The 26,624-nt window shown below is 37.3% G+C and overlaps 3 protein-coding genes across 3 annotated transcripts; 2 read left to right on the top strand and 1 right to left on the bottom strand.

Moving 5' to 3' along the window:
- On the bottom strand, window positions 3,401-7,400 carry LOC107604727. Its single transcript, XM_016306382.2, has 3 exons — window positions 7,056-7,400; window positions 6,380-6,940; window positions 3,401-3,896 (listed from the first exon to the last, which is right to left on the bottom strand). The coding sequence occupies exons 1-3, from the start codon at window positions 7,207-7,209 to the stop codon at window positions 3,553-3,555; spliced, it is 1,059 nt and encodes a 352-aa protein (XP_016161868.1). The 5' UTR covers window positions 7,210-7,400; the 3' UTR covers window positions 3,401-3,552.
- Window positions 23,666-24,133, top strand: LOC107647147. The gene has a single exon (XM_016351265.1). It carries the CDS (start codon window positions 23,666-23,668, stop codon window positions 24,131-24,133), a length of 468 nt encoding a protein of 155 aa, XP_016206751.1.
- On the top strand, window positions 24,524-26,161 carry LOC107647148. The gene has a single exon (XM_016351266.1). The coding sequence runs from the start codon at window positions 24,524-24,526 to the stop codon at window positions 26,159-26,161; it is 1,638 nt and encodes a 545-aa protein (XP_016206752.1).

Below are 26,624 nucleotides of genomic sequence, written 5' to 3'. Positions count from 1 at the left end.
ACAAGCTCAACATAATAAGGTGGAGCAGACAGAAACAAAAAACACTACAGTCTAATGTAAAACACATAAATCCACAACACAAAGAAGAAAATCCCATGTCATCTTCGTCATAGCCATCAACAACTAAAGGGATTCACACATTTCCACTCGTTAGAGCTCATGACGGTCATGTTGATAATCTCTTCAACTCCTTTGCTCTTATTCTAAAAAATTCTTTTATTCCTTTCTAACCAGATGTTCCAAAGAATTGCACAGAAGCATCTTAGCTGCTGCTGTCTATCCTCCTTTCTCCTCGGTTCTTCTGTCCAACATAGGAAGTGTTCTTTCATTGAACCTGGAAAAGACCATTGACGGCCAAACACCGATATCCACACACTCCACACCTGCCAAGCAAATTTACAGCTGAGAAACAAGTGATGTACATGTTCCACATCATTATTACATAAAACACATACATTATCTTCCTGGTTAATAATCCCAAACCGGCTTAGCCTTTCTTTTGTATTCACCCTACCTATTAAGGCAAACCACGAAAACAGCTTCACCCTTGGTGGGACTAACCCTTTCCAAATATTCTTAGTGTAGCTGTAACTAGTAACCTCCTCTGGGAGTACTTCCTCCTGCAAAACTTGCACACATGAGTTAGTTGAAAAAATACATTGTCTATCATATTTCTACACCACTCTATCCTCTCTGTTATTTACTAACTTCATAGGTCTCAACGCCTCATGTAAATCACTCAGAAGTTCCAACTCCCATTGGAATAGCTCTCGCCTCCATTGGAAGTTCCAAATCCACTCTAAGCCGTCCCAGAACCCACAATCCCCTATGACAGATCCACATTGGTTAGAAACCGAGAAAAGCCTGGGGAACCGATCCTTTAGAGACCCACATAGTAACCACACATCCTCCCAAAATCGAGTATGTCGCCCGTCACCAATTTCCATGGACAATCCTGTAATCATCTTATCTCTTATATGTTGATTCGTTATTTGTATTTGGCAAATATCCTTCCATAATCCTCCTCAAGTAGGCAGCACTTGAGTTGACAGCCGCTCATTAAGGTTTAGATTATGACATGAATATACCACCTTCTTCCACAACGGGCATTCTTCCTTTGCAAACCGCCACCACCACTTAAACAGCAGAGCTGTGTTACGAATCATGGCATCTCCAACCCCAACCCCCTAGTTTCTTAAGGGCCTGCACTACTTCCCATCTGACTAATGACATCCCATTACTACCATCTTCCTTACTCCACAGAAACCTTCTCTGCAGTGAAATCAATTTCTCAGCAACAACTTTTGGCATCTTAAACAAACTCAGATAATATACTGGCAGATTATTTAACACTGACTTGATTAGCACCAACTTTTCAGCTTTGTTTAATACTTTAGCTTTCCACAAACTGAGCTTCTCCTCCACCTTGTCTATTATAGGCTTCCAGGTCTTCACCAACCTTGGATTAGCTCCTAAGAAAATTCCAAGGTATTTAATTGGAAGTGTTTCTCCCTTACAACCCAACAAGCTACACATACGCTGGACCCACTGATCATCACAATTTATTTGTATCAAGCTCGACTTGTCAAAATTAATACTTAGTCCTGACATCAACTCAAAGCATTTCAGAAGCCGCCTGTAATTCTTAATAGTCTCCTCTTTCGGTGGGCATAGGAGGATTGTATCATCAGCAAACTGAAGATGCGACAGCTCTATACTATCCCTCCCAATTGACAATGGGGATATACGGCCGTTCCTGACTGCTTCTCCAATCTTTCGATGTAACACGTCCACAACCAAAACAAACAAGAAAGGAGAAAGCGGGTCACCTTGTCTCAAGCCTCTTTCCATCTTGAACGGCTTAGATGGCGAGCTATTTATCAAAATCGACATAGACGCTGTGGCCACACACTCTATGACCCACGATCTCCACCTGTGTTCAAACCCCATCTTTTCCAGTACTAAGTCCACAAAAGCTCCACTTAACTCTGTCGTATGCTTTTTGGAAATCTAACTTGATTTTTGCTGCCTCCTTTTTCCTCAGTTTAAGCCAGTTAACTATTTCACACGTGATAAGTGTCCCATCATGAATTTTCCTTCCCTTTACAAAAGCGCTTTGAGTTTTCCCTACTAATGCTGACATCACTGTTCTCATCCTCCTAACTAGCACCTTCGAGATAACCTTGTAGACGCACCCAACCATACTAATAGGCCGTAGATCTTTAATTTTCTTCGCACCAATGAACTTAGGTGCTAGCGCCACCCAAGTGATATTGGTATCCTTTGGTAACCTGGCTATTTGAAAGAATTCCATAACTGCTGCCGTGAATTCAGATCCAATTTCATCCCAACACCGCTTAATGAAATTCATGTTGTATCCGTCACAACCTGGTGCCTTAGATGACTCGCAGTCCCACACAGCCTCTCTGATCTCTTCAGCCGACGTCATAACCTCCAAATTCACAGAATCTTCCTGATCTATCCTATCCACCAGTCCATCCCTGAATCCCACCATAAGAGAATGTTCCTGGTGATATAAATCCTTGTAGAACTCTCTGATAGCAATCTTTATTCTAACTTGATTTTTTACAATTCTGTCATTAATTACCAGTGTATCAATTATATTATTCCGCCTCCTTGCTGAAGCTATATATGTGACTACTTTATATATGTGAGAATATAAAAATAGCCATAATCATACATATTTTAGGAATGGTAAGCAGAATAACAATTTTAATTTGTATTTGATAAAAGCCAAAATATTAATTTTCAATATATATCAATTATATAGTTTAAGCGCATTAGAGGTTATAAAGCACTAAGCGGCTAAACCATCCGTACTTTATAAGCAGTTCATTTTGTCTTTGAGCTAGCTAGGCTTTGCTACTATGATTGAATTGTTTGCTTTGATTTTGAATTTTATACGTTTAATTGTAGCCAATTCTATCTTGAGCATTTATAATGACTAGAAAAATGTCATTTTAAATCTATTTATTATCTAATTATCCTCTTCAATTTTAAATTCAATGTGTAATGACTCTTACAGTCTTACTCAAAGGTTTGTTTTCTTAAGGTCCATGACCACATGAACGATCGCACTGTTACACTAACATCTCAACCACCAACACATGCAAACAAGAGCATACATATCAATACCAAATATATCATTGATTCAGGAGTTGATGGACATATAAGTGTAAAATGAATTTAGTACATAAAATTATTTCACAAATAATTACTAAATTAATATCATCACAAATTTTGTAGAACTGGTAAATTTTGTAACTGAGGTACTAAATGCTGTTTCCTGTTAATTCTTCTTTTCTCAAAAAATAAATTGCTGTTTGTTTTCTTTATTTTATCTTTTTACCCTATAAACAAAATAAAAGATTTGAATCCATAGTGAACACGTACAGCCAGCAAGTATATATAAATGATGTGTTGTACATCTTTATAGCACAAATAATATTCTGAGTCGAATGTGATCTGTAAGGCCAATATATGTAAGTTTAACTGATATAATTAACATGTTGAAAAAGAGGATGGGTATAGTTAGAAGCATAGTCTTCTCTTACAGGCCTGAAAAGGCAATGTGTAAAAGCAACCTAATTCTCTAACAACCTCTTCAATCAAATCCTTGCAGATATGATCTTGCAAAGCCAAGCCTATTCTTCCAAGCTCTCGCTTTTCTCCCCAAGCAATGTCCCTACACACTTCCTCCACACTTTTTATCATGGCTTTGCTACTCCACATAACTGAATGATGATCTTCATCTTCGATAACTTTTTTATGTACCAACTCACTTGTCATTCTTTCATAGATGTATGTGCTGCTGATTTCTTCCTCTCCAGGCTTCTTCAATAACTGCTGTTGCTTCTGTTGCAGCTGTATTCGCCCTGCGCATAAACATGTGCCAATTACACCACATTTTGAACATCAATTTATAATAACTATAGATATGTCACATTAATGAATATTAAATAATTTTTACTCCAATGTTTATTTCAGAATTCAGATTATATATATATAGTCATTGTTAAGCAATTTCAGTCGATGCTGAGATGAAAAATTTAATGCAAATTAAGTATAAGGGAATAAACAAGTTGCTCGATATATACACTCTTTTGTATATTGAATTAATATATTTTGAATACAAATAAAAAAATTTTTCTTTTTCTTTCTCTTAGTGTTTCTTTGGGCAGGAAGTCTACCATTTTGTTTGTGACAACCATGTTCATTATTGATGATTGATGTTATTATATATTCATAGTAATTAAGATGATTAAATTTGAAGATTATTTTCTACTATAATTATGTGCAATTATTCATGATTAAAACGCAACCATAAATGAAGTATCTATCCTTATAATAACAAGAAGAGAAGGAGTCAAGGATATCCCTATTCCTTATGACCGAGGATATGTCTAGACCCAATTAATGAACATTTTGACGGAGTCATGCAATGGAGATGACCACAATGATATAACAATAACTCATGTTCCCTCTAACACACTCTGAGCAAAGACAATGTCATCTTCAAAGGCACCGCACGAATGAATGCAAATTGCTGTTTCATGCACAGGCATGAAAAGCACAAGGGCACTTTGGTTGTTGGGGGAAGAGGGCTGTGGCCTGGGTGTGGGGTAGAAAAATTAACCGATCCCTGAAAAGGTGGGTTTCTGCATGGGGGCAGAAGTGGCAGGTAAAACTTCATCAAAGGTTTGTGTGCCCTCTCTTTTCTTTCTTTAAGTTTCTCTCTCTCTCCCCCCTTTTTCTTTTGAACATCTTTTGACTGACTCATGAGACATATTTGATTTCTCACGGTACAAAATTGTGGTCCATGATCCATATGCCAAAAGTTCCGTGTAATTTATTTTTCCTATCAGAATAAAACGGACATTTGGGCTTCTCTTTAATTTTGGTTTCTACCGAGAAACTATAATAATTGTTGGGAAGGGAATATGGGAACTTTTTTTTTTCTCTATGTCAAGATGTACCATCAGTAGCCGAATACATTCAAAGGAAGATTTTAAAGTGTCACCCAAAAAAAAAAAATAATTGGAAGATTTTAAAAGAGGAATCATTCATTGTTTTCATCATAACAGATACAGTGGTAGCTGTAAATCACTTTGTGTTGAATTGGGTGTGGGGGGAGAAGAAATCAATTTGTCTCCCACTATGATGGACATGATGGTTACTTTACTAGTTACTACACCTTCTTAGACTTGGGAATCCTAAAGCTCATTGATAGAGATAGCGGTGCTTTTGGATCAAATACCATCATCGTATGTATGCATGTGTCTCCTCTTTGGCCTTAAAATTTATACAGATGCATAGAACTTTACTTTGGTATTGCTAACTATATATGCATCTTTCTAGCTTAGAGATTCTAAACATTAGTGCTACTATTTCATTAGTCACAAATAAGTAACTTTCTTAAAACTTGAGGTTTTTTATTGTGGTGAAAAGGGATGAACCTACGGATTAAGCCTATATCGAGATAAGTTTACTTACTTTCCCTTTGCCTTTGAGTAATATAATTAATAATAATCCAAAAGAATATTAAAATAAAGGAAGAAAAATTTTAATGTGAATATTATATCAATCACCATAATGAAATAAGAAAGGAAATTTATCGATGTTGCCACATTCTTTTTCTCCACTTTAGTCATTTCGTACCTAATTAAGGGCCACAGAAGATAGACTACTTTTGAAAGTTACTCTAATATTTACTAAAGTGCAGAGACCAAGAAAAAGAGAGAGATTCAAGATGCGTCCATATATCTATATTACAAAAGGAAAGACAAAAACCTAATTTTTATTCCCCTCAAGATAATTCATCTAATAAAAATCTTGCTCCGGAACTCTAGTAAAGAATATTCTGCCCATAAACAAAGTCACGTATATTAATATGTGAAATTAATTTGAATTAGTTTGCATTCAAAGCCATAAAATGGGCTAGAATAATATTAAGCAAAGAACACTCATATATCATCATGCATGTGACACATCCATGCAGCATATGTTAAATTGTTAATATATTCATTCAAATTAAAGTGGAGATAATTAAGCATCCTATCTATGACTATAAGCATTTTTTCTTTCGTGGGGGCGGGGCGGGGAAATAACGAACATGTTAAGGAAACCTAAATAATAATGGACTTTCCAGACGTTACCAGAATTTGTAAACCATTAATATTGCTATTATACGCGGATTCACCACCGAGATTAAAAAAACAAAATTCAAGATAACTGAGAGAAATATACCCCACAGCTAAAATAAATAAATAAATAAAATTATAAGTAAAAATAATGAGAATTAAAATGCAAAGGTTGATCATTGATACAGACTGCAGAGAAGAGTAAGGGAGGGACTTACCGAATGAATGTCTTCCCGAATGGCAACTCGGACTGAGTGGTGAACGAGTGAACTCGTCGAGTACGGACACTGGACTCGGCTGCTGCTGCTCGCCGTTAAACACTGTACACTTCACCTCCGAAACCGTTTTGATCTTACCATCGAACTCGCCGGCAGTTTTAGATTCCTCGGGCTCAGCCGATGGCAGCGGATCCGTCAACTGAACCGCCTCGATAATCTTCTTCAGCGCCTTCAAGTCCTCATCACACCGTTGTAGCGCTCCGAGAAGCTGCCGCCTCTTCTCTGCCACCGATTCCGACGGCGCAGCTTCCGATGCTTCCTCCAGTCCCATCAACCTCGCCACCAAAGCCGGCGGGCGACTCTCCGCCGTCGGCGATTGAGGCTTTGTCGCACGAGACCGGCGAATCTCCGCGGGTAACGTCGGGCTTCTCGGCACCTCGCACGGCGATATCGATTTTCGGCCAGCGGCAACTTCGGAAGTCTTCTCCTCTTTTGATATTTCTCCGGCGGCGATAGAGGAAACGGCGGAAGAAGAATTATTCCTAGGATTCTTCTTGTTTCCTGATAATGAGGTGAAATTAAAAAAGAAAAAGAAACGATTAGTTATGTGAACGATAAAAAATTTAGCGAAGAATGAAAAGGATTTTGGTGTTTTACAGGAGAATGTTAAACGGACCGAAGGTGAGGAAGCGGCGTTGGCGGCGGCTGTTGGAACGGGAGATGAGGTGGAGAATGCCAGACATGCAGCCGATGGTCTTGGCGTGGATTTTTTCCGGCGCGTTTTCTCGCCGGGATGACGACGGTGACACTGCGCTGGTTTGCCTCTTCATCACTGTCTCTCTACTCGTTTCTCTCTCTGTGAGGGTTGTTTCATTCACAACACTGTGTGTTGGGGATGGAGGTTGTGTAAAGGGTTAACGGTTATCGCAAGAACAATGCAAGTTAAAGCAAACTGCACGTGCAGAGTTATTATTGTTGCTACTCGTCAAAAGAAATATTAAAAAAAAAAAATGAAGATGCTCTTTGGTTAGTTTCTTTTTAGATGTGAAATTGATTGAGGATAATTCACCTTTAAATAAATGAGTGGGATCCACAACTATATCTTACGGAAAGTACTGTTAATTAAAGATGTATTTTTTTTTTCTAAGGATGTTATACATCCATGTAACTAAATTGGTCCAACACTAGAAAATTCTAATATCATTAAATGAAACGTGAAATACATGCGCTCAACACACACAAAATCGCTCTTATTCAACGCTTCTTCTCCTCCACGCTTCTTTTTCTTCTCCCGCGCTTTTTCTTCTTTTTCTTTTCACGCTCGTTTACACACGGAGCGTCTTCTTCTTTTTTGCCTTCTTTTTCGCGTTCCTCCTTCTCCTCCTTCTCCTCTTTTTTTGCGTTCCTTCTTCTTCGCATGTTTTCTCCTTATCGTCATTTTTTTTGTTGTTGGTGCTGCTATATTTTTTTGTCTTTTCTTCATTCTCTCTCTGATGAAGAAGCAGTAGAAGAGGAGGAAGAAGAGTTTTGAATAGTGCATAATGAACCGAACATAGTACTCATGGTGAACCGAACACAGTACTCATGGTGAACCGAATATAGTACTTGTGGTGAACCGAACATAATACAATTGTATAGTATTGAGTGAACGAAACATAATCCATTATATAAAATCAAATTCAAACAGCTTTCTATAGAATGAACCGAATACAGTACTCATGGTGAACCGAACACAGTACTCATGGTGAAACAATTGTATAGTACTGAGTGAACGAAACATAATCCATTATATAAAATCAAATTCAAACAGCTTTCTATAGAATGAACCGAATACAGTACTCATGGTGAACCGAACACAGTACTCATGGTGAAACAATTGTATAGTACTGAGTGAACGAAACATAATCCATTATATAAAATCAAATTCAAACAGCTTTCTATAGAATGAACCGAATACAGTACTCATGGTGAACCGAACACAGTACTCATGGTGAAACAATTGTATAGTACTGAGTGAACGAAACATAATCCATTATATAAAATCAAATTCAAATAACTCTGCCTACAATTTACATATTATCAATTCAATTCAATTCAGTACACCTCCGTCCATTTAATTCAATTCAAATTAGCAATTGCATTGCATTCAATTCGATTCAAAATTGAATAATCCAAACTTTGTCAGTTTAATTCGTTTCGGAAGAGTAATCCAAATCGCTCTCCTGTTTACCAAAAAATTATGAACCCCTAAACACTAAACCCTAAACCCTAAACCCTAAACACTAAAACCAGAACCTTGAACACTGAACCCTGAACCCATAAACCCTAAATCCCTAAAACCTTAAAACCTAAAACCTAAATCCTAAACCCTAAACCCTGCACCCTAAAACCTAAACCCTAAACCCTAAACCCTGAACCCTGAACCCGAACCCTGAACTCTGAACTCTAAACTCTGAACGCTAAACCCTAAACCTTAAACCCTGAACGTGAACCCTGAACACTGAACTCTGAACCTTGAATACTAAACCCTAAACTCTAAACCCTAAACCCTGAATCTTGAACCCTAAACCCTAGACCCCTAAACCCTAAACCCTCAACCATGAACACGGTGAACCGAAATTAATACATGGGGCGAATCGAAAGTTTGAAACACACTGAACCCTGTACACTAAACCCTGAACCCATAAACCCTAAACCCTAAATCCTAAAACCTTATCGTCATTCTTTTGTTGTTGTTGCTGCTGTATTTTTTTATCTTTTTTCCTTCTCTCTCTGGTGAAGAAGCAGTAGAAGGTGAGAAAGAAGAGTTTTGAATAGTGCAGAATGAACCAAACACAGTACTCATGGTGAACCGAACGCAGTACTCATGGTGAACCGAACACAATACAATTGTATAGTATTGAGTGAACGAAACATAATCCATTATATAAAATTAAATTCAAACAGCTTTCTGCAGAATGAACCGAACACAGTACTCATGGTGAACCGAACACAGTACTCATGGTGAAACAATTGTATAGTACTGAGTGAAAGAAACATAATCTATTATATAAAATTAAATTCAAATAACTCTGCTTACAATTTACGTATTATCAATTAATTCAATTCAATTCAATTCATCAGCACACCTCCATCCATTTAATTCAATTCAAATTAGCAATTGTATTCCTTTCAATTCGATTCAAAATTAAATAATCCAAATTTCGTCAGTTTAATTCGTTTCAGAAGAATAATCCAAATTGCTCTCTTGATTTGAAGTTGAGTCATTTATTTTTTCGATTCAGAAGTGCAAATCAAAGAAGAAAAGAAAAAGAATAGAAAGAAGATAAATGCAACCAGATCGAAATAAGAAAACGAGAAGATGAACGTGACCAGAGGAGAACGACGAAGGCAATGCAGATCAATAAGGAAGAACGCAAGCAGAGAAGAAGAAGGAGGAGGTTTACGTTGCAGCAAAAGGTTTACGTTGAGCAAAACTTTAGGTTGCAATACGTTATATGTAGCGCGTATATAACAAATGACTGAGGAGTGGGGGACGCGCGTGTGGAGGAAATTACTTGGTTAACAACTATGTAAAAAATACATGAATGCATAACTTTTCTTTTTTTTTTTTCAGAGAAAAAATGTAGTCAATCTTAATTCTTATAGCAATTAGATTTAATATAATTAACTTTTAAAATCATTATTGTTATGGTTGCATTGGCTTTTGAAAGATAAAAAAATGATATCATACCTTGAATTTACAAAAAATACGGAGGCTTCTAAAATGATAAAAGTTCTGAAAGAATATTTTGTGCCAAATTCCAATTACGTTTCACTTTTTTACATTTTATTATTGAGACATAGTAAATTTTGTGTTATTTTAACACTAAAATTGATTAAAAACTTGTTTGAAACTCACTTATATACTTGATACTACTTTTCTAAAATAAACCAATATTTATTATTATTAATTGGCATAAAAATAATATAAAAAAAGGAGCTAGTTAGAAGTGAATTGAATAACAAAAATATTTCATTCTTTCTCTTCCTTGTCAATTTCTTTTTAAATTTTTTGGGAGAATTCGGAATTATGGTACGTAACATTTTATTTATTTCTTTAACTTTGTGTATTTGGTCTTGAGATCGATTTGTTCATGTTTCATTGTTGTTTTGTGGAGGACCATATATATGCAGTGAAATAGTAAATGACTGTGAGAAAGCAGCGAAGTTTAATTTGTTCCACTTACACCACGGGATCTCGATGAATGACACGCCGATAAAGGAAAAGGTAGCAACTGTGAAGGACTCGTTAAAAGGGAAAAAATTAAAGAAAGAAAATAATGGTCATTGATGATCGATGAATGCTTTAATTTGGCATCCAACTAAGCATGAAACTCATTATGAAATGAAATGAAATGAATTCAACCCATCCCTATGCCAGTCTTGGTAGCATATTATGCTGCTCTTGAAGAAGGATTTTTCTGTCCGTTACGCAGATTTTTAGTAAATTTAAATTATTTCGATGTCTAATCACTTGAAAATGAAATTTATTTTTTTTAAGAATTTCAGTTTTTAGTTATACATCAAAAATTTTTGTTGGACTAGTAAAAAAAAAAACATAAAAAAAAAAATAAAAGTTACAAAATTTAGAATTTCCCGCCACAACAATCGATAACCGTCTTCAACTGCTTCAATTACTAGCTTCTACATTGCTTCGATCATCGATCCTCATTTTTGACATGCATCTTCGATCTACTTAGTTTACTCTTCGATCACGTTGAGCACCTTCTCGATATAGTCCAGACAAATATTTTCGATTTGTTCATTATCAACTTTAAATTATTTTTAGTCAACAAATTGTCCCCTTGAATCGACGATTCCTTTTTCTAAAACAAAGAATGTGTCGATTCAATAAAACTTTCCTTCTTTTTTATTAAAATTTTAAGAAAACAAAATTTAAACCCAAAACGTTTGGATTTCCAACTCACACCAAATTTTGAAAACCACTCTACTTCGTCATATCCATTAAATGTGCGTCCCATCATGCACACTTCTCTATTAATTTTGGACGTTTAACTTCTTTCCAGTTAAACCCTTTCAATATCTTTTATAAATACTTTACCTTACTAAATCATTGAACTTTTTCAGAAACTTTTTCACTATGTATTCTTGTCTTCTCAATCGTGATATCACTTCACCTTTTCTGAACGATCTCTGTAAACAAGAATCTCCTTTTCTACAAATCTCTTACCGTTCGTAAGATTCAGCTTTACCAACTCTTCTTCATCAAGGTATTTTCATCTATTCATCAAATACGTTTATGTTATCATTTAGGTGAATCCGTATTTACAAAAAAAAAAAAATTTTCATTTCACTCATACTATTATTCTAAATTTTCCAGAACTTCCATGGCAATCAGCAGCAACCATTCTCCTTTCATGAAAGGAAAAGAAACAGTAGAATAAAATCCATGCATGAACCTCTAAATCATAGTTCAAGACCATGATATCATTATTGAAGATCCTGTTAATGCCGTCAATGCGCAAAAAATCCTCTTCCCCTTCACAGTTGATAACCAAATGCATTGTTTTTTTAGCTCTCTACTTTCTCCGGCCTTCTGAAATTGATCAAGTTCTTTTCTTTTTTCCTTCTCTCCCTGATAAGAAATTATTGATAAAGAAGGACATGTATATGACTCCTTTCGATAACCATACCAAAGGATTTCGAAATAACCTTAAGACTTCTTTCAAACGTGTCAACTATATAGCTTGGTTTAAAAAGGTCGAACGAGAAAAGAAAGATTTATGGGCTTGGCGTAGTATATACGACCTACTTCGATTATCTCAGTACCAACTCACCACTTATCATTGGATGATCAAAGCCGCCTTATATTTCTAGAGTCGATCAACTAAGAATCTACATCTACCATGTGGGATGGTCGGACTAACCCTTTTCGACCCATCACAGAAATACTCCCTTCTGGAATCGATATTTCCCCAAAAAAATAACATGGGTCAAGGGAACGATCCTGCTTTCGACGACGAACATGTGGCTTTCTTATGCTTTGGTTGAATGTTGTAGTCTTTTGCTCTCAAAGTGTCACCATACAAAGACTTTATCAACCTCTTGCAACTTTGATCCATGAAAGTGAATCGACCTTATGTCTTTCTAAATTACTCTTGGGTAATTTGTATAATGAGCTTGGCCATATGGTCACAAGTCTTCAAAATCGATCTCCTCTTAGTGCTGAAGGACCACTTTGGCTCCTTTAATTATGATTAAATGCAGTCCTTGACAAATTCATGGAAATCGATGATTTTTCAATTTCATCTAGATAACCCATCAAAGGCATCCGTCTTGTATCTTTGAAACCAACTTTTCTTGGTCCAAAAATTGGAGATCTTTTTAGGCCGTTTTCACCAAATTCTACCATGCAACTTCCTTTCAGAATGAAGAATTTAACTTTGCACCCTTTATCGATCGCAAATATGGTCCAACATGGTTTTGAGCACCAAAAATTTCAAAACATAAAAGTGAAAAGGTACAATGCTCAGCTGACAAAACTTGGAGCAACTATAGTGTCATTCAAGTCTTCACCACTGGCATCCCAATGTACAAAAAGGATCAATATCGAGTCACTGTGCATGCTCCTCATCTTGTGGCTCGACGGATAGCATTTTCTCAAGCTTTGCCAACTCCTTTTGGTTCCAAATTATCAAGCCAACTTGGCCAAAAAATTTATAATTCCATGTCACTTATAGCTCGAGAAGTGAAGCACAATAAAGGTCGTCGATCTGAGTATGAAGCTATCGACTTCATTCCCAGTCGATATGTGACTAAGTCTTTCCTTATTTGCTAGAAAAAATATTACTCACAATATAATCACAGTCTTGAAGAAATTATTCAAGGTATGCTGAGGGTTTGTCTGACTATGAGTAGAAGCCTGCTACCATAGCTACTTTGAAGCAGAAAGATAGTCCTCGAAAGCTCCAAAACAGAAATCGAAGTCCTCAAAAGGCTCTTTCGCAGCATTAAGTTTAGCGGAAGTAACATAACGATCTATATAGCTTTCTACATTTCACATATCAAATACTGTAATTAAACAAGAAAAAATTTTAGGCCAAACAGCATACAAGCAAGTCTGTCGATTTTTCATCAAAAGATTCAAGCACCAAAAATTCTCCACCAAACTCTGGAAATTTCGAAGCTAATTCTGAAGATGTCTCTCCAAGTTCTTACAATGTAGCAAATTCTAAAGTCACTAAGGTATTTCATTATTATTATTTGTGTTTATTATTTTTTAAAAGTACAACCCTTTTACCAAAAAGGTTTGTATACAAGAAGCATCTCCTCCTCCAAGGAAAGCCAATGCTAGCCCAACCATTCATCAGCTGTCTTTTACATACTCTAGTACTAATTTGATTCCAACAATCAATGTTGGACCGGAGAAAACAAAGAATGATGAACTTAGTTTTTTGCAAGCTGAAAAGTTGTTAATCCACTATCGACCACAAATGATATCATTGTGAATGCTCCTATCGACGAGGTCGAGCCCACATCTCTTGCATAAGATCCCATTCCTCATCTGCTCCAAACTAAAGTTACAGAAATCAATAACCAAAGAGAAGAATCTATCGATCCTAGTCATAGTGATGACATTGTGAGTGAGCTTCTTGGAGTTATCTCGAAAATATCAAAAGGCAAAGAAGCTAGGCTATCAAGTTCTGAGAATAAATCAATTTATTTGGATCAGAGCACACAAGTTCCTAATCCTCCTTAAGGTACACATGATCAAAATGTAACAAGAAATCCCATCGATCCTGATATTTTTTTATCTTCTTCAAAAACTGAAACTTCTCCTTGTCAACCTTGTCAAAGCATGGTTTTCACAAGATGGTCTTGATGCTGCACTTAACCAGATTTTAAGCTCTAACATTTCACTTCAAGATCTCTCTGACAATGTCAAACTACTTATGTATTTTATTAATCTCACCAAAAAACTCTTCTCCTGTCAAAATGAGCTTGAACTTCATCTAAAAGGAATCAAAGAAGTCAAGGATTAAAGTGTCAAAATTGAAGTTTTTTTGGCTGACAAGAAAAAGAAGGTATTAGATTATGAAGCTCATCTGACTGATTCCTCTGTCGAAATGAATCAACTAATCACCAGAAAAAAGAGCTTGAAAGAGAACTTGCTGAAATCGGATAAAACAAAACTCTTCTCCAAAAGTCTCTTGACAAACTTCAAAATATAAAACATCTGCTTGACAAAGTGGTCTTTTCCTTATCAAAGGAAAAAAGATGATTTGGATGGTCAAACTCTCCAACATCAGACTGTAGAAAAAGAGCGTCTTCAAGAGCTTGAATCACTTGCACAAGATCGCATTGAGATAAAAGAACAATTGGATCAACTCTTGTAACTTTATGAAGATTGAAGGCTTGGGATGGCAAGTTTTTTTTGTAACTGAAGTTCCTATTAAATTCATTACTTTGAATTTACACTTGGTTTTAAATTTGGTTTTAATTATTATCTTTCTGACATCGATAACGTTTCAAATACTTTCCATTTATCGATTTTATCTCGATTTTAATATCAATATGTTTAATTCGATATGCGTTCCCTGTATACAAATTGATCACCTGAAAAGTTCCCTCCCAATTAGGGAACCACTTTTCATAAACTCTAGATTTTTTATCGATTAGCAAAATAACTTTTAAAACTAAGTTGCCATTGTCAAAAATCTTTCCCTTAACTCGTCGATTAAAGATACAAGCTATACTCTTTTTTTGGCGAATAAGATTATCGAGTGCTAAAATGCGTTCATTGTCTAAGTTATTCAATTCATCAAACATCGCATTCTAATAATCTTCAACTAAAAACTCATCTTGTCTCATTACTTTTGTGGTGTTAAAATTAATTTCCAAGAGTAAAATTTCATCATAGACATAAACCAATTTATAAGGAGACGTGTTCGTCGATTCTCTTGGTGAATTTCGATAAGCCCATAATATTTGGCTTAAATTTTCATGCCATGTTCGAGGTCTTTGACCAATTCGTTTCTTAATCGGATGGATTAAAATTTTAGTTGCAGCCTCAACTTAGCCATTTGCTTGTACATAATATAGGGTCGAAGTCACCATAGTTATATTTCTTGATGTTGCAAAATTTTTAATACGGTGGCCAGTAAATATAGTACCCTGATCAGTGCTCAAAGTTTGAGAAATTCCAAATCGATGAATTTTATGTTCTTCTATGAAATTGATAATTTCATTCTGGCCAACTTCTATTAAAGGAATAGTTTCGACCTATTTTGTAAAATAATCGATAACCACCAAAATATATTTGTGATTTTTAGATGATGGAGGATGAATCATTCCAATCAAATCCAAGAGTCATCCTCTAAATGGCCAATGTTTTATAATCGAATGCAACTCAGAAGCAGAAATTTTTGTATTATTCCATGTTTTTGACACTCTTGACATACTTTTATATAATCAATACAATCTTTGGTCATAGACAGCCAATACACTCGATCACGTTGAAAGTACCTATTTCATTTTTTCACCAGCTTAATGAGCACCACATAGTCCTCATGCACTTCACCAAGAGCAATAGCTATCTTAGATTGACTTAAACATCTGATGAGGCTTTCTTTAATGCCTTTTTTATACAATTCATTGCATATCAACACAAAATTCATTGCCTTTAATTTGACTTTCGATCATCCTAGAAATTAGGATTTCTCATATATTCTGTAATTAGTTTTCTCCAATCATCATCATCCCACTCATCTATGACCAAAACCTCTGTTTCATCAATAGGCACAAGAATTTGTTGGAATTTTGCTAATTTTTTTTGAAGTCTCGAGAAGAACCTTATATTTTGATGCAATTTGAGCCAATTCATTAGCAATTTTATTTTGAATTCTTGGAATATGAACTAATGATACTTTTCAAAATGACACTAATAACTCCTATGATATCGACAAATACTTTTGCAATTTTTCATTATTACACTTGAATTCTTTCGACAACTATTTTAAAACCAATTGAGAATCCCCTAAAATTTGGACATCTAATACCCCTTGTCAATCAAAATTTCTAACCCCAAAATCAAAGTTTCATATTCGGCTATATTGTTCGAGCATGTGTATTTTAATTTGAACAAAAATTCTGATGGGATACCTTCTGGAGATATAATCAAAATGCCAATACCAACACCATCCTTGTGTTTTGATCCATCAAAGTATAACTTCCAAAGTTCGAAGTTGACCTTAATAATATTTGTCCCCTGGTCATTGAGATTATTTGGTCGATCAACTAGAAAATCTGCAATGACCCGACCTTTAACAGCTTTGGCTGGGACATATTGCAAATCAAACTCCATCAAGGCGAGCATCTATTTTTCTATTCGACCTCTTAACATTGGATAAGATAACCTATACTTTATCAAATCCGTCTGAGCAATTAATTTTGTAGTTTTTTCAACTATATAACATTTCAGTTTTGTACAAGCATAATAGAGGGACAAGCACAATTTCTCAATAGGAGAATATCTTACCTCGATATCAAATAATATGTAACTTAAATAATAAATTGATCTTTCCTATCCTTCCTCATCATCTTGAGCCAATATACACCCAATTGTATTTGTCGAAGCCACAATATATAATTTTAAAGGCTCAAAAGGACGTATCGTTGCCATTACTGGTGCTCTTGACAAATAATCCTTAATCGAATCAAATGCTTTTTTATGTTCGTGTGTCCATACATATTCGGACTCATTTTTAAGTTTGATCAAGGTCAAAAAGACGCGTGTTCGACCAGATAAATTAGAAATAAATCAACGAAAAAAATTAACTTTTTTCCAAAAACGATTGAACCTCTTTTTTCGATTTAGGAGGTGGCAATTCTAGAATTGCTTTTGCTTTGTTTTGATCAATAGCAATTCCTTTCTTTTATACCACGAATACTAAAAAATTTTCTACAAATACTTCAAATGCACATTTTAGATGATTCATTTTTAAACCCTTCTGTCGCATCATTTTGAATGCTTGACATAAGTAACCAAGATATTGATCCATCGAATTTGACTTTACCATCACATCATCGATATACACCTCCATAAATTTTCCTATAAATTCATGGAAGATAATATTCATGGTACATTGGTACGTTGCTCCAGTATTTTTTAAACCAAAAAGCATCATTATCCATTCATAAGTTCCCAAAGCCCCAAGGCATTGAAAGGCAGTTTTCGATACATTATTCTCAGCTATAAAGATTTAATTATAGCCAAAACAACCATCCATGAAACTTAAAACTTTATTACTTGTTGCTGAGTTGATTAACATATCCGCCACAAGCATAAAATACTCATCTTTGGGAGTAGCATTATTTAGATCCTGAAAATCAATACAAATACGTAACTTTCTATTCTTTTTCATAACTGGCACAATATTCGATACCCAGTCAACATAACGAGCCATTCGAATGAATTTTGCATTAATCAATCTTTCAATCTCTTCTTCAATCTTAAGATTGATCTCAGAAGCAAAACATCGATGCGCTTGTTTCACCGGTCGAGAAAATGGTTTTAACGCCAGTTGATGTTCTACCAGAGATCGGTCAAGTCCAGGCATCTCATCATAATCCTAAGCAAAACAATCTTTGTATTCAGTCAAAAGATTGATCAAATTTTATCGGAATTGCACATCGATATTTTTGCAAATATAAGTGGGTCTGACATCATCATCAAATCCCAAGTTGATTTCCTCAAGAGGATATTGAGATTCAAAGCCTCTTTCATCATGATCATCATTTACTGAAGATTTTTCAAAACTTAAAATTTCCAAATCATAAATACAATTGAAAGAAAGATCTATTGAATCATGCGAGGAAAAACAAACTTTATTATCAACCGAATTAGCAATCGATTCTCTTACAAAGCTAGGAATTCAAAATACTTCGACGCAAGAATGGTCAATAACATAACCCCTAGGAATTAAAATACATGCGAAATCAAAATTATGACCATATTCGATTTCAGGAATCGAAGCTGTACTAGGAATTGAAAGAACTGAATTGAAATCCCTATTCGATTCAACTCCATCAGAAGAATCGTTTTTAGAACATGAAACACTTTTTGTAGAATTAAAACTACATAGATAATTTCTTAAAGAGCCTAAATTACATCTTGTCCATTAGTCATGACAAAATCAAATCGAACTCTCATACTGAACAGAATCACTCCTATCCAGTAGGAGTATAATCAAGTACCGGGTGTCAAAGCTTTACACTAAGTCCCTCTGAAGTTAAAAAATAACCTTCACAATTATAATAATTGAGCATCCTGTCAACATCAAGAGGTTTCAGCTTATCATTATACACCTTGAAATCAACATGCATTTAGGGGTGGCAACACTACCCGAACCCGCGGGTACCCACCCCGCCCCTACCCACTCGGGGCGGGTAATTACCCGCCCCCGCACCGGGGCGGGTTTTAACGGGGCGGGTTCTTAGGCGGGGCAGGGCGGGGTCGGGTTTAGGTAATACCTGCCCCGCTATATATATAATAGGGTAGAGCAAAAACCCGTCCCTACCCGCCCCGTTGCCACCCCTACATGCATTTGCTCAACATTAAGACTTGAATCTGCCTTTATTACTTCCGACTTTCCTTCATCAGTCCAAAGAAGAATACTTTGATGCACAGTCAAAGGTATAGCCCCAACACCATAAATCCAATCTCGACCAAGTAAGGCATTATAACTTGCCTTTGAAGAAATCACCACAAAAACTGTGGTCCGAGATGATGACCCTACCTGCACTTGAAAAGTTACCAAGTCTTTTGCAGGTGTTGATACTCCACTATAATCAGTCACTGAAATATTTGTGGGTATAGAGTCATCGAAATGTTTTTCCACTTTGATTAGCATCCTCTCTGACAACAAGCTAATTGTCACGCCACCATCAATCAATACTTTATTAACACAAATACCACTCATACAAGTGGTAATGTGTAAAGGTCGAAGATGTGACTTATGCTTTTCTGTTGGCTTCTAGAAACATCCCAATTCTTCATTTTCACGAATAAAACCAAAAGCTTCTTCATATTCCACATCATAATCCTCATTCAGATTCCCTTCATATTCTCCCAAAAATTTTGTAGGGATAATGGAGACGGTACTCACTATTTTCTCATCTCCTTCATCGAAATACTTCTCATTAAGATCAGCATCTTTCTCATCAGTTTTAATCGGGGTAACTTCGATGGACTTCCCTTTCTAATTTTTAGCTAAAGCAATCCCTTTAGGATGAGTTTATCCATCAATAGGAAAAATTATTCGTAAATGAACGGAAAGAGTTGCCCCTTGCCTGTCGAAGTCGATGACTTTTTTGGCACCAGTTGATGTGCAAATCGTCCACCTCGATCGATTACCTCTTACCCTTCCTCGGGGGTATGGATATCGACCTCGATTAAAACCCCTATAACTCCTTTGGAATTGACATTGGAGATATTGAGACATTTCATGATCCCAAAACTCTTGACAATTCTTGATCAACTGGACTCCTAAAGCTTGTGAACGATTAAGTGGAGGAACAAAATTTTCTTGAGAACTTCACAAACTCTGTCCATCTTGTCATCGAGGGGGTGCCTCTGACGAATCTGTTCCTCCTTATGAGCTAGCTCCTTCATTTTTTCCTTTTCAAATATTACCGCAGCCTCAGCATCAAATACAACGTTAGATCGAGGGCACAAAGACACATTTCGATCCTTTAATCTCTGCTGCATTAGAAACTCCAACAGCCCCTCACCATCACCAGGGTATACCAATCGAACATTAGTTTCAAAATCTCCCAAAGTAGTGTCAAATTCATAAGTAAAGCCGACCATGTTGATCCCTAAGAAAATAGGCTAAGCAAATTTACTCCAACATCGAAAGGATCAGTGTCAACTCTCATATCCTTTTTGCCATCATCGAACTTCAATCTCCCTTCTATAATTCCTTTTTGGATCAAGTCCCTAAAACAGACACAATTATTAGTCGAATGGCTAGTTGCTTGATGAATTTTACAATAAGGTTTCTCTTTTAAATCTTTTATCGAAAACAATGAGTTGTCTTCTGACAAAGCCAATTGTTTATCTCTAAACAACGCATCAAATATTTGATCTAATTTTGAAATATCAAAACTATACTTTTCCCACTCTTATATTTCATATCATTAGCTCTATCAACACTTGTGATTTTCTTAAGCAAAGAACAAATATAAGGTGGACCTTTCTTTAACTCAGCCAAATCGACTTAGGAAATTCAACTTCAGATTCCTCACTCGAGGACTCCATTTCAACATACGAAACCTTTTCCTTTTAAGCAAAGATTTTATTGTTTTATTTTTCTCGCTTTAAAATTTTCTTTTTCTTTTCAAAGAATTTCTACCTAATGAACCCTTTCAGCCAAATGAGCTAAATCAGGTATATGCACATTAAGCAACTTTTGACACATATAAAAACCTAACCCTTAGTTGCTATTTTCACTTCTTTACTTTTGGAAAGTGACACATAACATCGACTCCGAGCATTCTTAAAATGAATCATGAAGTCATCAATCGACTCCCCATCATTGCGCTTCAAAGCCACTAAATTAGTGATTGTTACATTCAATTCTCCTCTATAAAATAGGGAATGAAAAGCATTCTTCAAATGTGCCCAAGTTACAATTGAATTAGGCCTGAGATCCAAAAACCAAGTAAAAGTATTCTTGGTTAAAGAAGAAAGAAAAAAAATTATTTTCAAATTTTCATCATTTGCTAAATTGCCTAATTCGACCGTATATCGAATGATATGCTTAGTAGTCGATTCACCAACCTCTCCTGCAAACTTTATTATTATCTTAGGTTTTTCACACTCCTAGGTACTTCTGCCATTTGCACGATAGCAGAAAATACAGAAATAAATTATGGTCAATTCATAAAACCCACATTGAATCCGACCCTGTTAAGAACATCTTCAATAATTCTTATAACTTGATAACATTCACCACGTTGATTAACTCGCATTCGAGCTAACACTTCATCTACATTTTGATCGTGTTAAACTACTCGAGGGATATCTCCACCCAAACGTATATCACCATCCCTATTTCTAGGCATGTTTTCTAAATCCTCTGAAACATCAACATTTTGTCGATCACCTTTGTCATAATCAACAATTCGAGCAATCCACTCAACTTGTCTAGCAAGATGTTCAAATTTTGTCTCGTGATCAACCATCATAGAATTCAAAATAGTAGTCATCCGCTGAGTCAATAAATTGACCAAATCATGATGACTTTCATCGACATGCTGTTGAAACGCTGCTATCGAACCAATGCCATTCGATGTTGAACCCACCTAATAATCACGAGAAAACTTAGGATGATCTAAAGGTGGTTGATTGTTAACTGCTTCTGATGCATTTCCAAATCTAATTGGAGGCCTGTAACCACCCATTAGTAGAGTATAACTCGAAGGAAGGCTGAAAAGAGGCCAACCTGTAGTTACTGGCGATTGTGTTTGTGTTGGAGCAATTTGTGGGCATGAATTATGCCCACTATTTCCAACAGGGGAATCGTTAACCGTCGCATTTTCTTCCAACATACTACCTTCCATATGCGATGTCAACACTACAGAATTTTGTACAACTATAGGAACATTATCATTTACAGATGATACATTATTAGTATTAGAAATTTCGTCCACCATATGTATAATTCTTCCACTTCTAAGTTGCATACTTGATCATTACAAAAATTTTTGACACACTTTTTAAAAAACGTGCCAATTTGTTATGCAGATTTTTAGCAAATTTGGGTTGGTTCGATATCTAATCATTTGGGAGCAAACCTACTCGTCTTTAAGGATTCCAGTTTTTAATTGGGCATCAAAGACTCCTGTTGGACGAGTGAGAAAAAGAAAGAACATAGAAACGAAAGATAAAACCTACAAAGTTTGGAATGAAAAAGATGCAAGAGAAATAAAATAAGTGACTAAATTTAAAGAAAGTAATAAATCGCCTTTGACATGATCAAAGAACTTTAAAATACAAATACATTGAAATCAAAGAAAGAAAATAAAAGACTTTGTAGAGAAAATAAATTGCTGAAAAGGAAATTTGCAAGGAGAATTAAAATGAAAGTGAAGACTATGGGAAGAAATCCTACAGAAAAAAGAACTCTGAACAAGATCAAAAAGTCTCTGGGGATGTGATATTGCAAGAGCTTTTTCTGAAAACGAATTCCAACCCATGTTCCTTCCAAGCTATGTCTATATATAGCCATTTTCAACCAATCAAAATTCCTTCACGTGCTCCACATACAAGAAAACCAAACATAACTGTTTAAACCACAACAATAATGTGATAATTGTCCTCGACTGCCTTAATTATTGGCCTCCCTATTTGTTCATACCATGGACCGAGCTACAAGGGTCCGGGTTGCGCGAAGACAAAGGCCCGACCTCTTTAAAGGTTGGCCCATTACAAAGGAACTCTCACCAAAGAGCTCGGAAGACCCTCGCAAAGGTCCGTAGAGGCCCAATGAAAGGACCACCGACTGCTAGAAGGCGGTTGGCCTAAAAAGACGATCTCACTCACAAAAGATAAAATAAGATAACAAACTTATCTCAAGGAAAGATCGTCTATCACTAATATAAATATATTGGAGCACCCAGGTATAACTCATACTCTAATTCTACACAAAACCTGCCTAAAGCCCGTATTGACTTAAGCATCGAAGTCTCTTGCAGGTACCAACCCCCCGGTGAATCGAGAACTAGCAGCGCCTCTTACTCCAACAAGTCGGACGCGGCAGCCTTGATCAAACCAGAAGATCTCATCCGAGATCGAACTCCCGGTTTCAGGTAACCCCCGGAACATTGGCGCCATTGCCGGAGAACCTGGAAGTCATCTCACCGTCATGGTAAACAACCCTCCTCACAACGACCACACCTCCGGATTAGAAGACGGCACACCAACAAAAAACACGGATGTGCCCCACCATCTCCAAAGGAGGCAAACCACTCCAAGGGAGACAAGCAACCCCAGAGCGTAAAAATCTTAGATGCCATCCGTGAACAGCAAGATCGCCTCAAACAGCTCAAACAATAGGCCGAACGACAACGAGAAGCCGAGCGAGACCTCTGGAGAGAAACAAGACGGTGTCGGGAATTGGAGGAAAAACTCCTAAAACTTGAAGCCGACCTAAAAGCTAAAACCGCCGATCCGACCGCAAAACTAGCCCTAACAAGGACCAAAACCCGTTCACGAAGGAAATGATGAAGGCTAAAGTCCCAAAGGACTTCAAAACTCCCGACATGACCCCATATGATGGTACGTCCGACCTAAGTCATCACCTCAGCAACTTTAGGAGTCGGATGTACCTCATGGATGCCTCGGATGCAACTCGTTGCAAGGCCTTCCCTACCACCCTGACCAAAACGGCAATAAAGTGGTTCGACAGCTTGCCCCCAAGATCAATCACAAGCTTCGTGGACCTCGCTATGAAATTCCTAGCCAGGTTCTCCATACAAAAGGACAAAGCCAAACATGCTCCAAGCCTGCTAGGGATCAAACATGGAGACCAGGAAAACCTCCGCAGCTACATGGAAAGATTCAATAAAGCATGCCTCGACATACAGAACCTCCCCACAGAAGCAGCCATCATGGGACTCATCAACGGTCTGCTTGAGGGGCCCTTCAGCCACTCCATATCTAAGAAACACCCCCACATACATCCCTGAATGAAGTGCAGGAACGGGCTGAGAAATACATCAACATAGAGGAAAACTCCCGATTAGGAGAAACCTCTAAAGCCGGGTTTTCCTACCCATCTCGGCACAAAGATAAGGAGTCAAAGAAAAAGGAAGACCAATCCACAGAGAAGCCCAGGAAATACCATAACTATACCCCTCTCCGGGTATCCTTAGTGGATGTCTACCGGGAAATATGCAACACAGAAAAGATCTCACCTCCTCGCCCAATTAAAAGCAAAAGGGGAGGAAGTCGAACCGAATACTGCGAATACCACAGGATCTACGGACACCCCACTAACGAGTGCTACGACTTGAAGAATGTCATAGAAAAACTGGCCCGAGAAGGAAGACTAGATCGATTCCTAGCCAACAGAACGGATGAGCCAAAAAAGAGAAGGAGGGATAAAGAAGGGCGGACGAGCCGAACGTCCCCCTCACACCCCGGAAAGGCACGTTCATATGATCGACAGGAGATTTGCAGGAGGGAAAATTTCCAAATCATCTCGCAAAAGACACTTTAAAGAAGTATACCATGTCGGAGAAGGGGACAGGTCACCCGACCTCCCTACTATCGCCTTCACCAAAGAAGACGCCGCAAGCATCATCCCTGGGCATGATGACCCCATGGTCGTTACCATCATACTAGCTAATGCCAACCTCCACCGAACACTGGTTGATCAGGGAAGCTCCACGGACATCCTATTCAAATCCACCTTCAAAAAGCTCGGACTACAAGAAAAGGAGCTCAGAGCATATCCCAACAGCCTGTTCGGGCTAGGAGACGCTCTGATCCAGCCCCTCGGGTACATCCCACTGCGCACGACCTTCGGAAAAGGAACCCGGTCCAGAACACTGAGCATAGACTACACCGTGGTTGATGTGAACTCCGCGTACAACGCCTTTATAGGTCGGACGACCTTAAACCAGCTCGCCGCAGTAGTCTCCACTCCACACCTATGCATGAAGTTTCCAACTCCGGAGGGGATAGCCACCATAAAAGGAGACCAAAAGCTCACGCGACGCTGTTATAACGAAAGTCTAAACTTTAAAGGCGACCCCAGAGGAAAAGAAGCCAATACCATTGAACTCGGGGGAACCAGGGCTCGCGAAGAATTTCGCCCCCAACTAGAAGGCGAGACCGAAGAGGTCCAAATCGGAGACAGCAGAGGTAAAACAACAAACGTAGGTGCAAACCTAAGAGAATACCTAAAGGAGCTACTAATAAAATTCCTAAGGAAAAACTCCGACCTTTTCGCATGGAAAGCCGCGGACATGCCCGGCATAAATCCTGGATTAATGTGCCACAAACTGGCAGTGTACCCCGGATCTCGATCAGTGCAACAAAAGCGCAGAAAGCTCGTTCGGGAAAGGTCACAAGTCATGGAGGAACAAATACAGGCCTTACTAGAGGCAGGGTTCATACGGGAGGTCAAATACCCACTATGGCTGGCCAACGTCGTACTGGTTAAAAAGCCAGATGGAAAGTGGCGGATGTGTGTCGACTACACCGATTTCAACAAAGCCTGCCTAAAATACCCTTACCCCCTCCCGAATATCGACACCCTAGTCGACGTCTTGTCGGGATACAAGTACCTCTCCTTCATGGACGATTACTCGAGGTACAACCAGATCCCAATGCATCAACCTGACCAAGAGAAGACCTCGTTCCTAACCCCGAAAGCAAACTACTGCTACGTAGTCATGCCGTTCGAACTTAAGAACGCGGGGACTACATATCAGAGGTTGATGAACAAAGTATTCGCCGACCACATTGGGAAGCTGATGGAAGTCTATGTAGACGACATGCTGGTAAAAACCCAAAGCGAAGAAATGCTGCTACCCAACCCCGCTGAAGTATTCAGCACCATAAGAAAGCACGGGATGAGACTAAATCCCACAAAATGTACTTTCGCGGTAGAAGCTGGCAAATTCCTAGGGTTCATGCTCACTGATAAGCGAGAATTTGTTGTTGATTCGGAATTTCTCAAAGTAAGAATATCTTCGTTGCAAGTATAGCCAAATCAACAACTAAGTCCCACAATCAAATTTAAATTCTCTAAAGAGATGTCACAATACAAAATAAATATTATTAACCGAGAGTATTTAACTCCCGGGTTGTCTTCCCTAGGAGTTACAATAAAATGTCATCATTATTGGCTATGAGGATTGATAGCAAAAATTGTCGTCGGTCTAGATTTTCTCTTGTAGAAATAAGAATTTTGTTGTAAGCATAGCTCCAAACCAACGAACAACTCTCGTATCAAATTAAATTTGGTTGTCACAAATAACAAACCCCAAATAAAAATTAACCGAAGTATTTAGACTCCGGGTCGTCTCACAAAGAATTACAATGAAGTGTATAATTTTATTGGCTATGAAAATGCAAGGGGGGTTTGGTTGATAAGAGGGCAAGAAAATAAATGACAAGAAAAGTAAATCATGCAAGTATTTAAAGAAGACAAGTAAATAAGAGAAAGCA

This window comes from Arachis ipaensis, chromosome B06 (genome assembly GCF_000816755.2).
Source record: "Arachis ipaensis cultivar K30076 chromosome B06, Araip1.1, whole genome shotgun sequence".
Lineage (NCBI taxonomy): Eukaryota > Viridiplantae > Streptophyta > Magnoliopsida > Fabales > Fabaceae > Arachis > Arachis ipaensis.
Note: the sequence above shows the minus strand (reverse complement) of the source record. Positions and strands in the feature narration are given on the sequence as shown.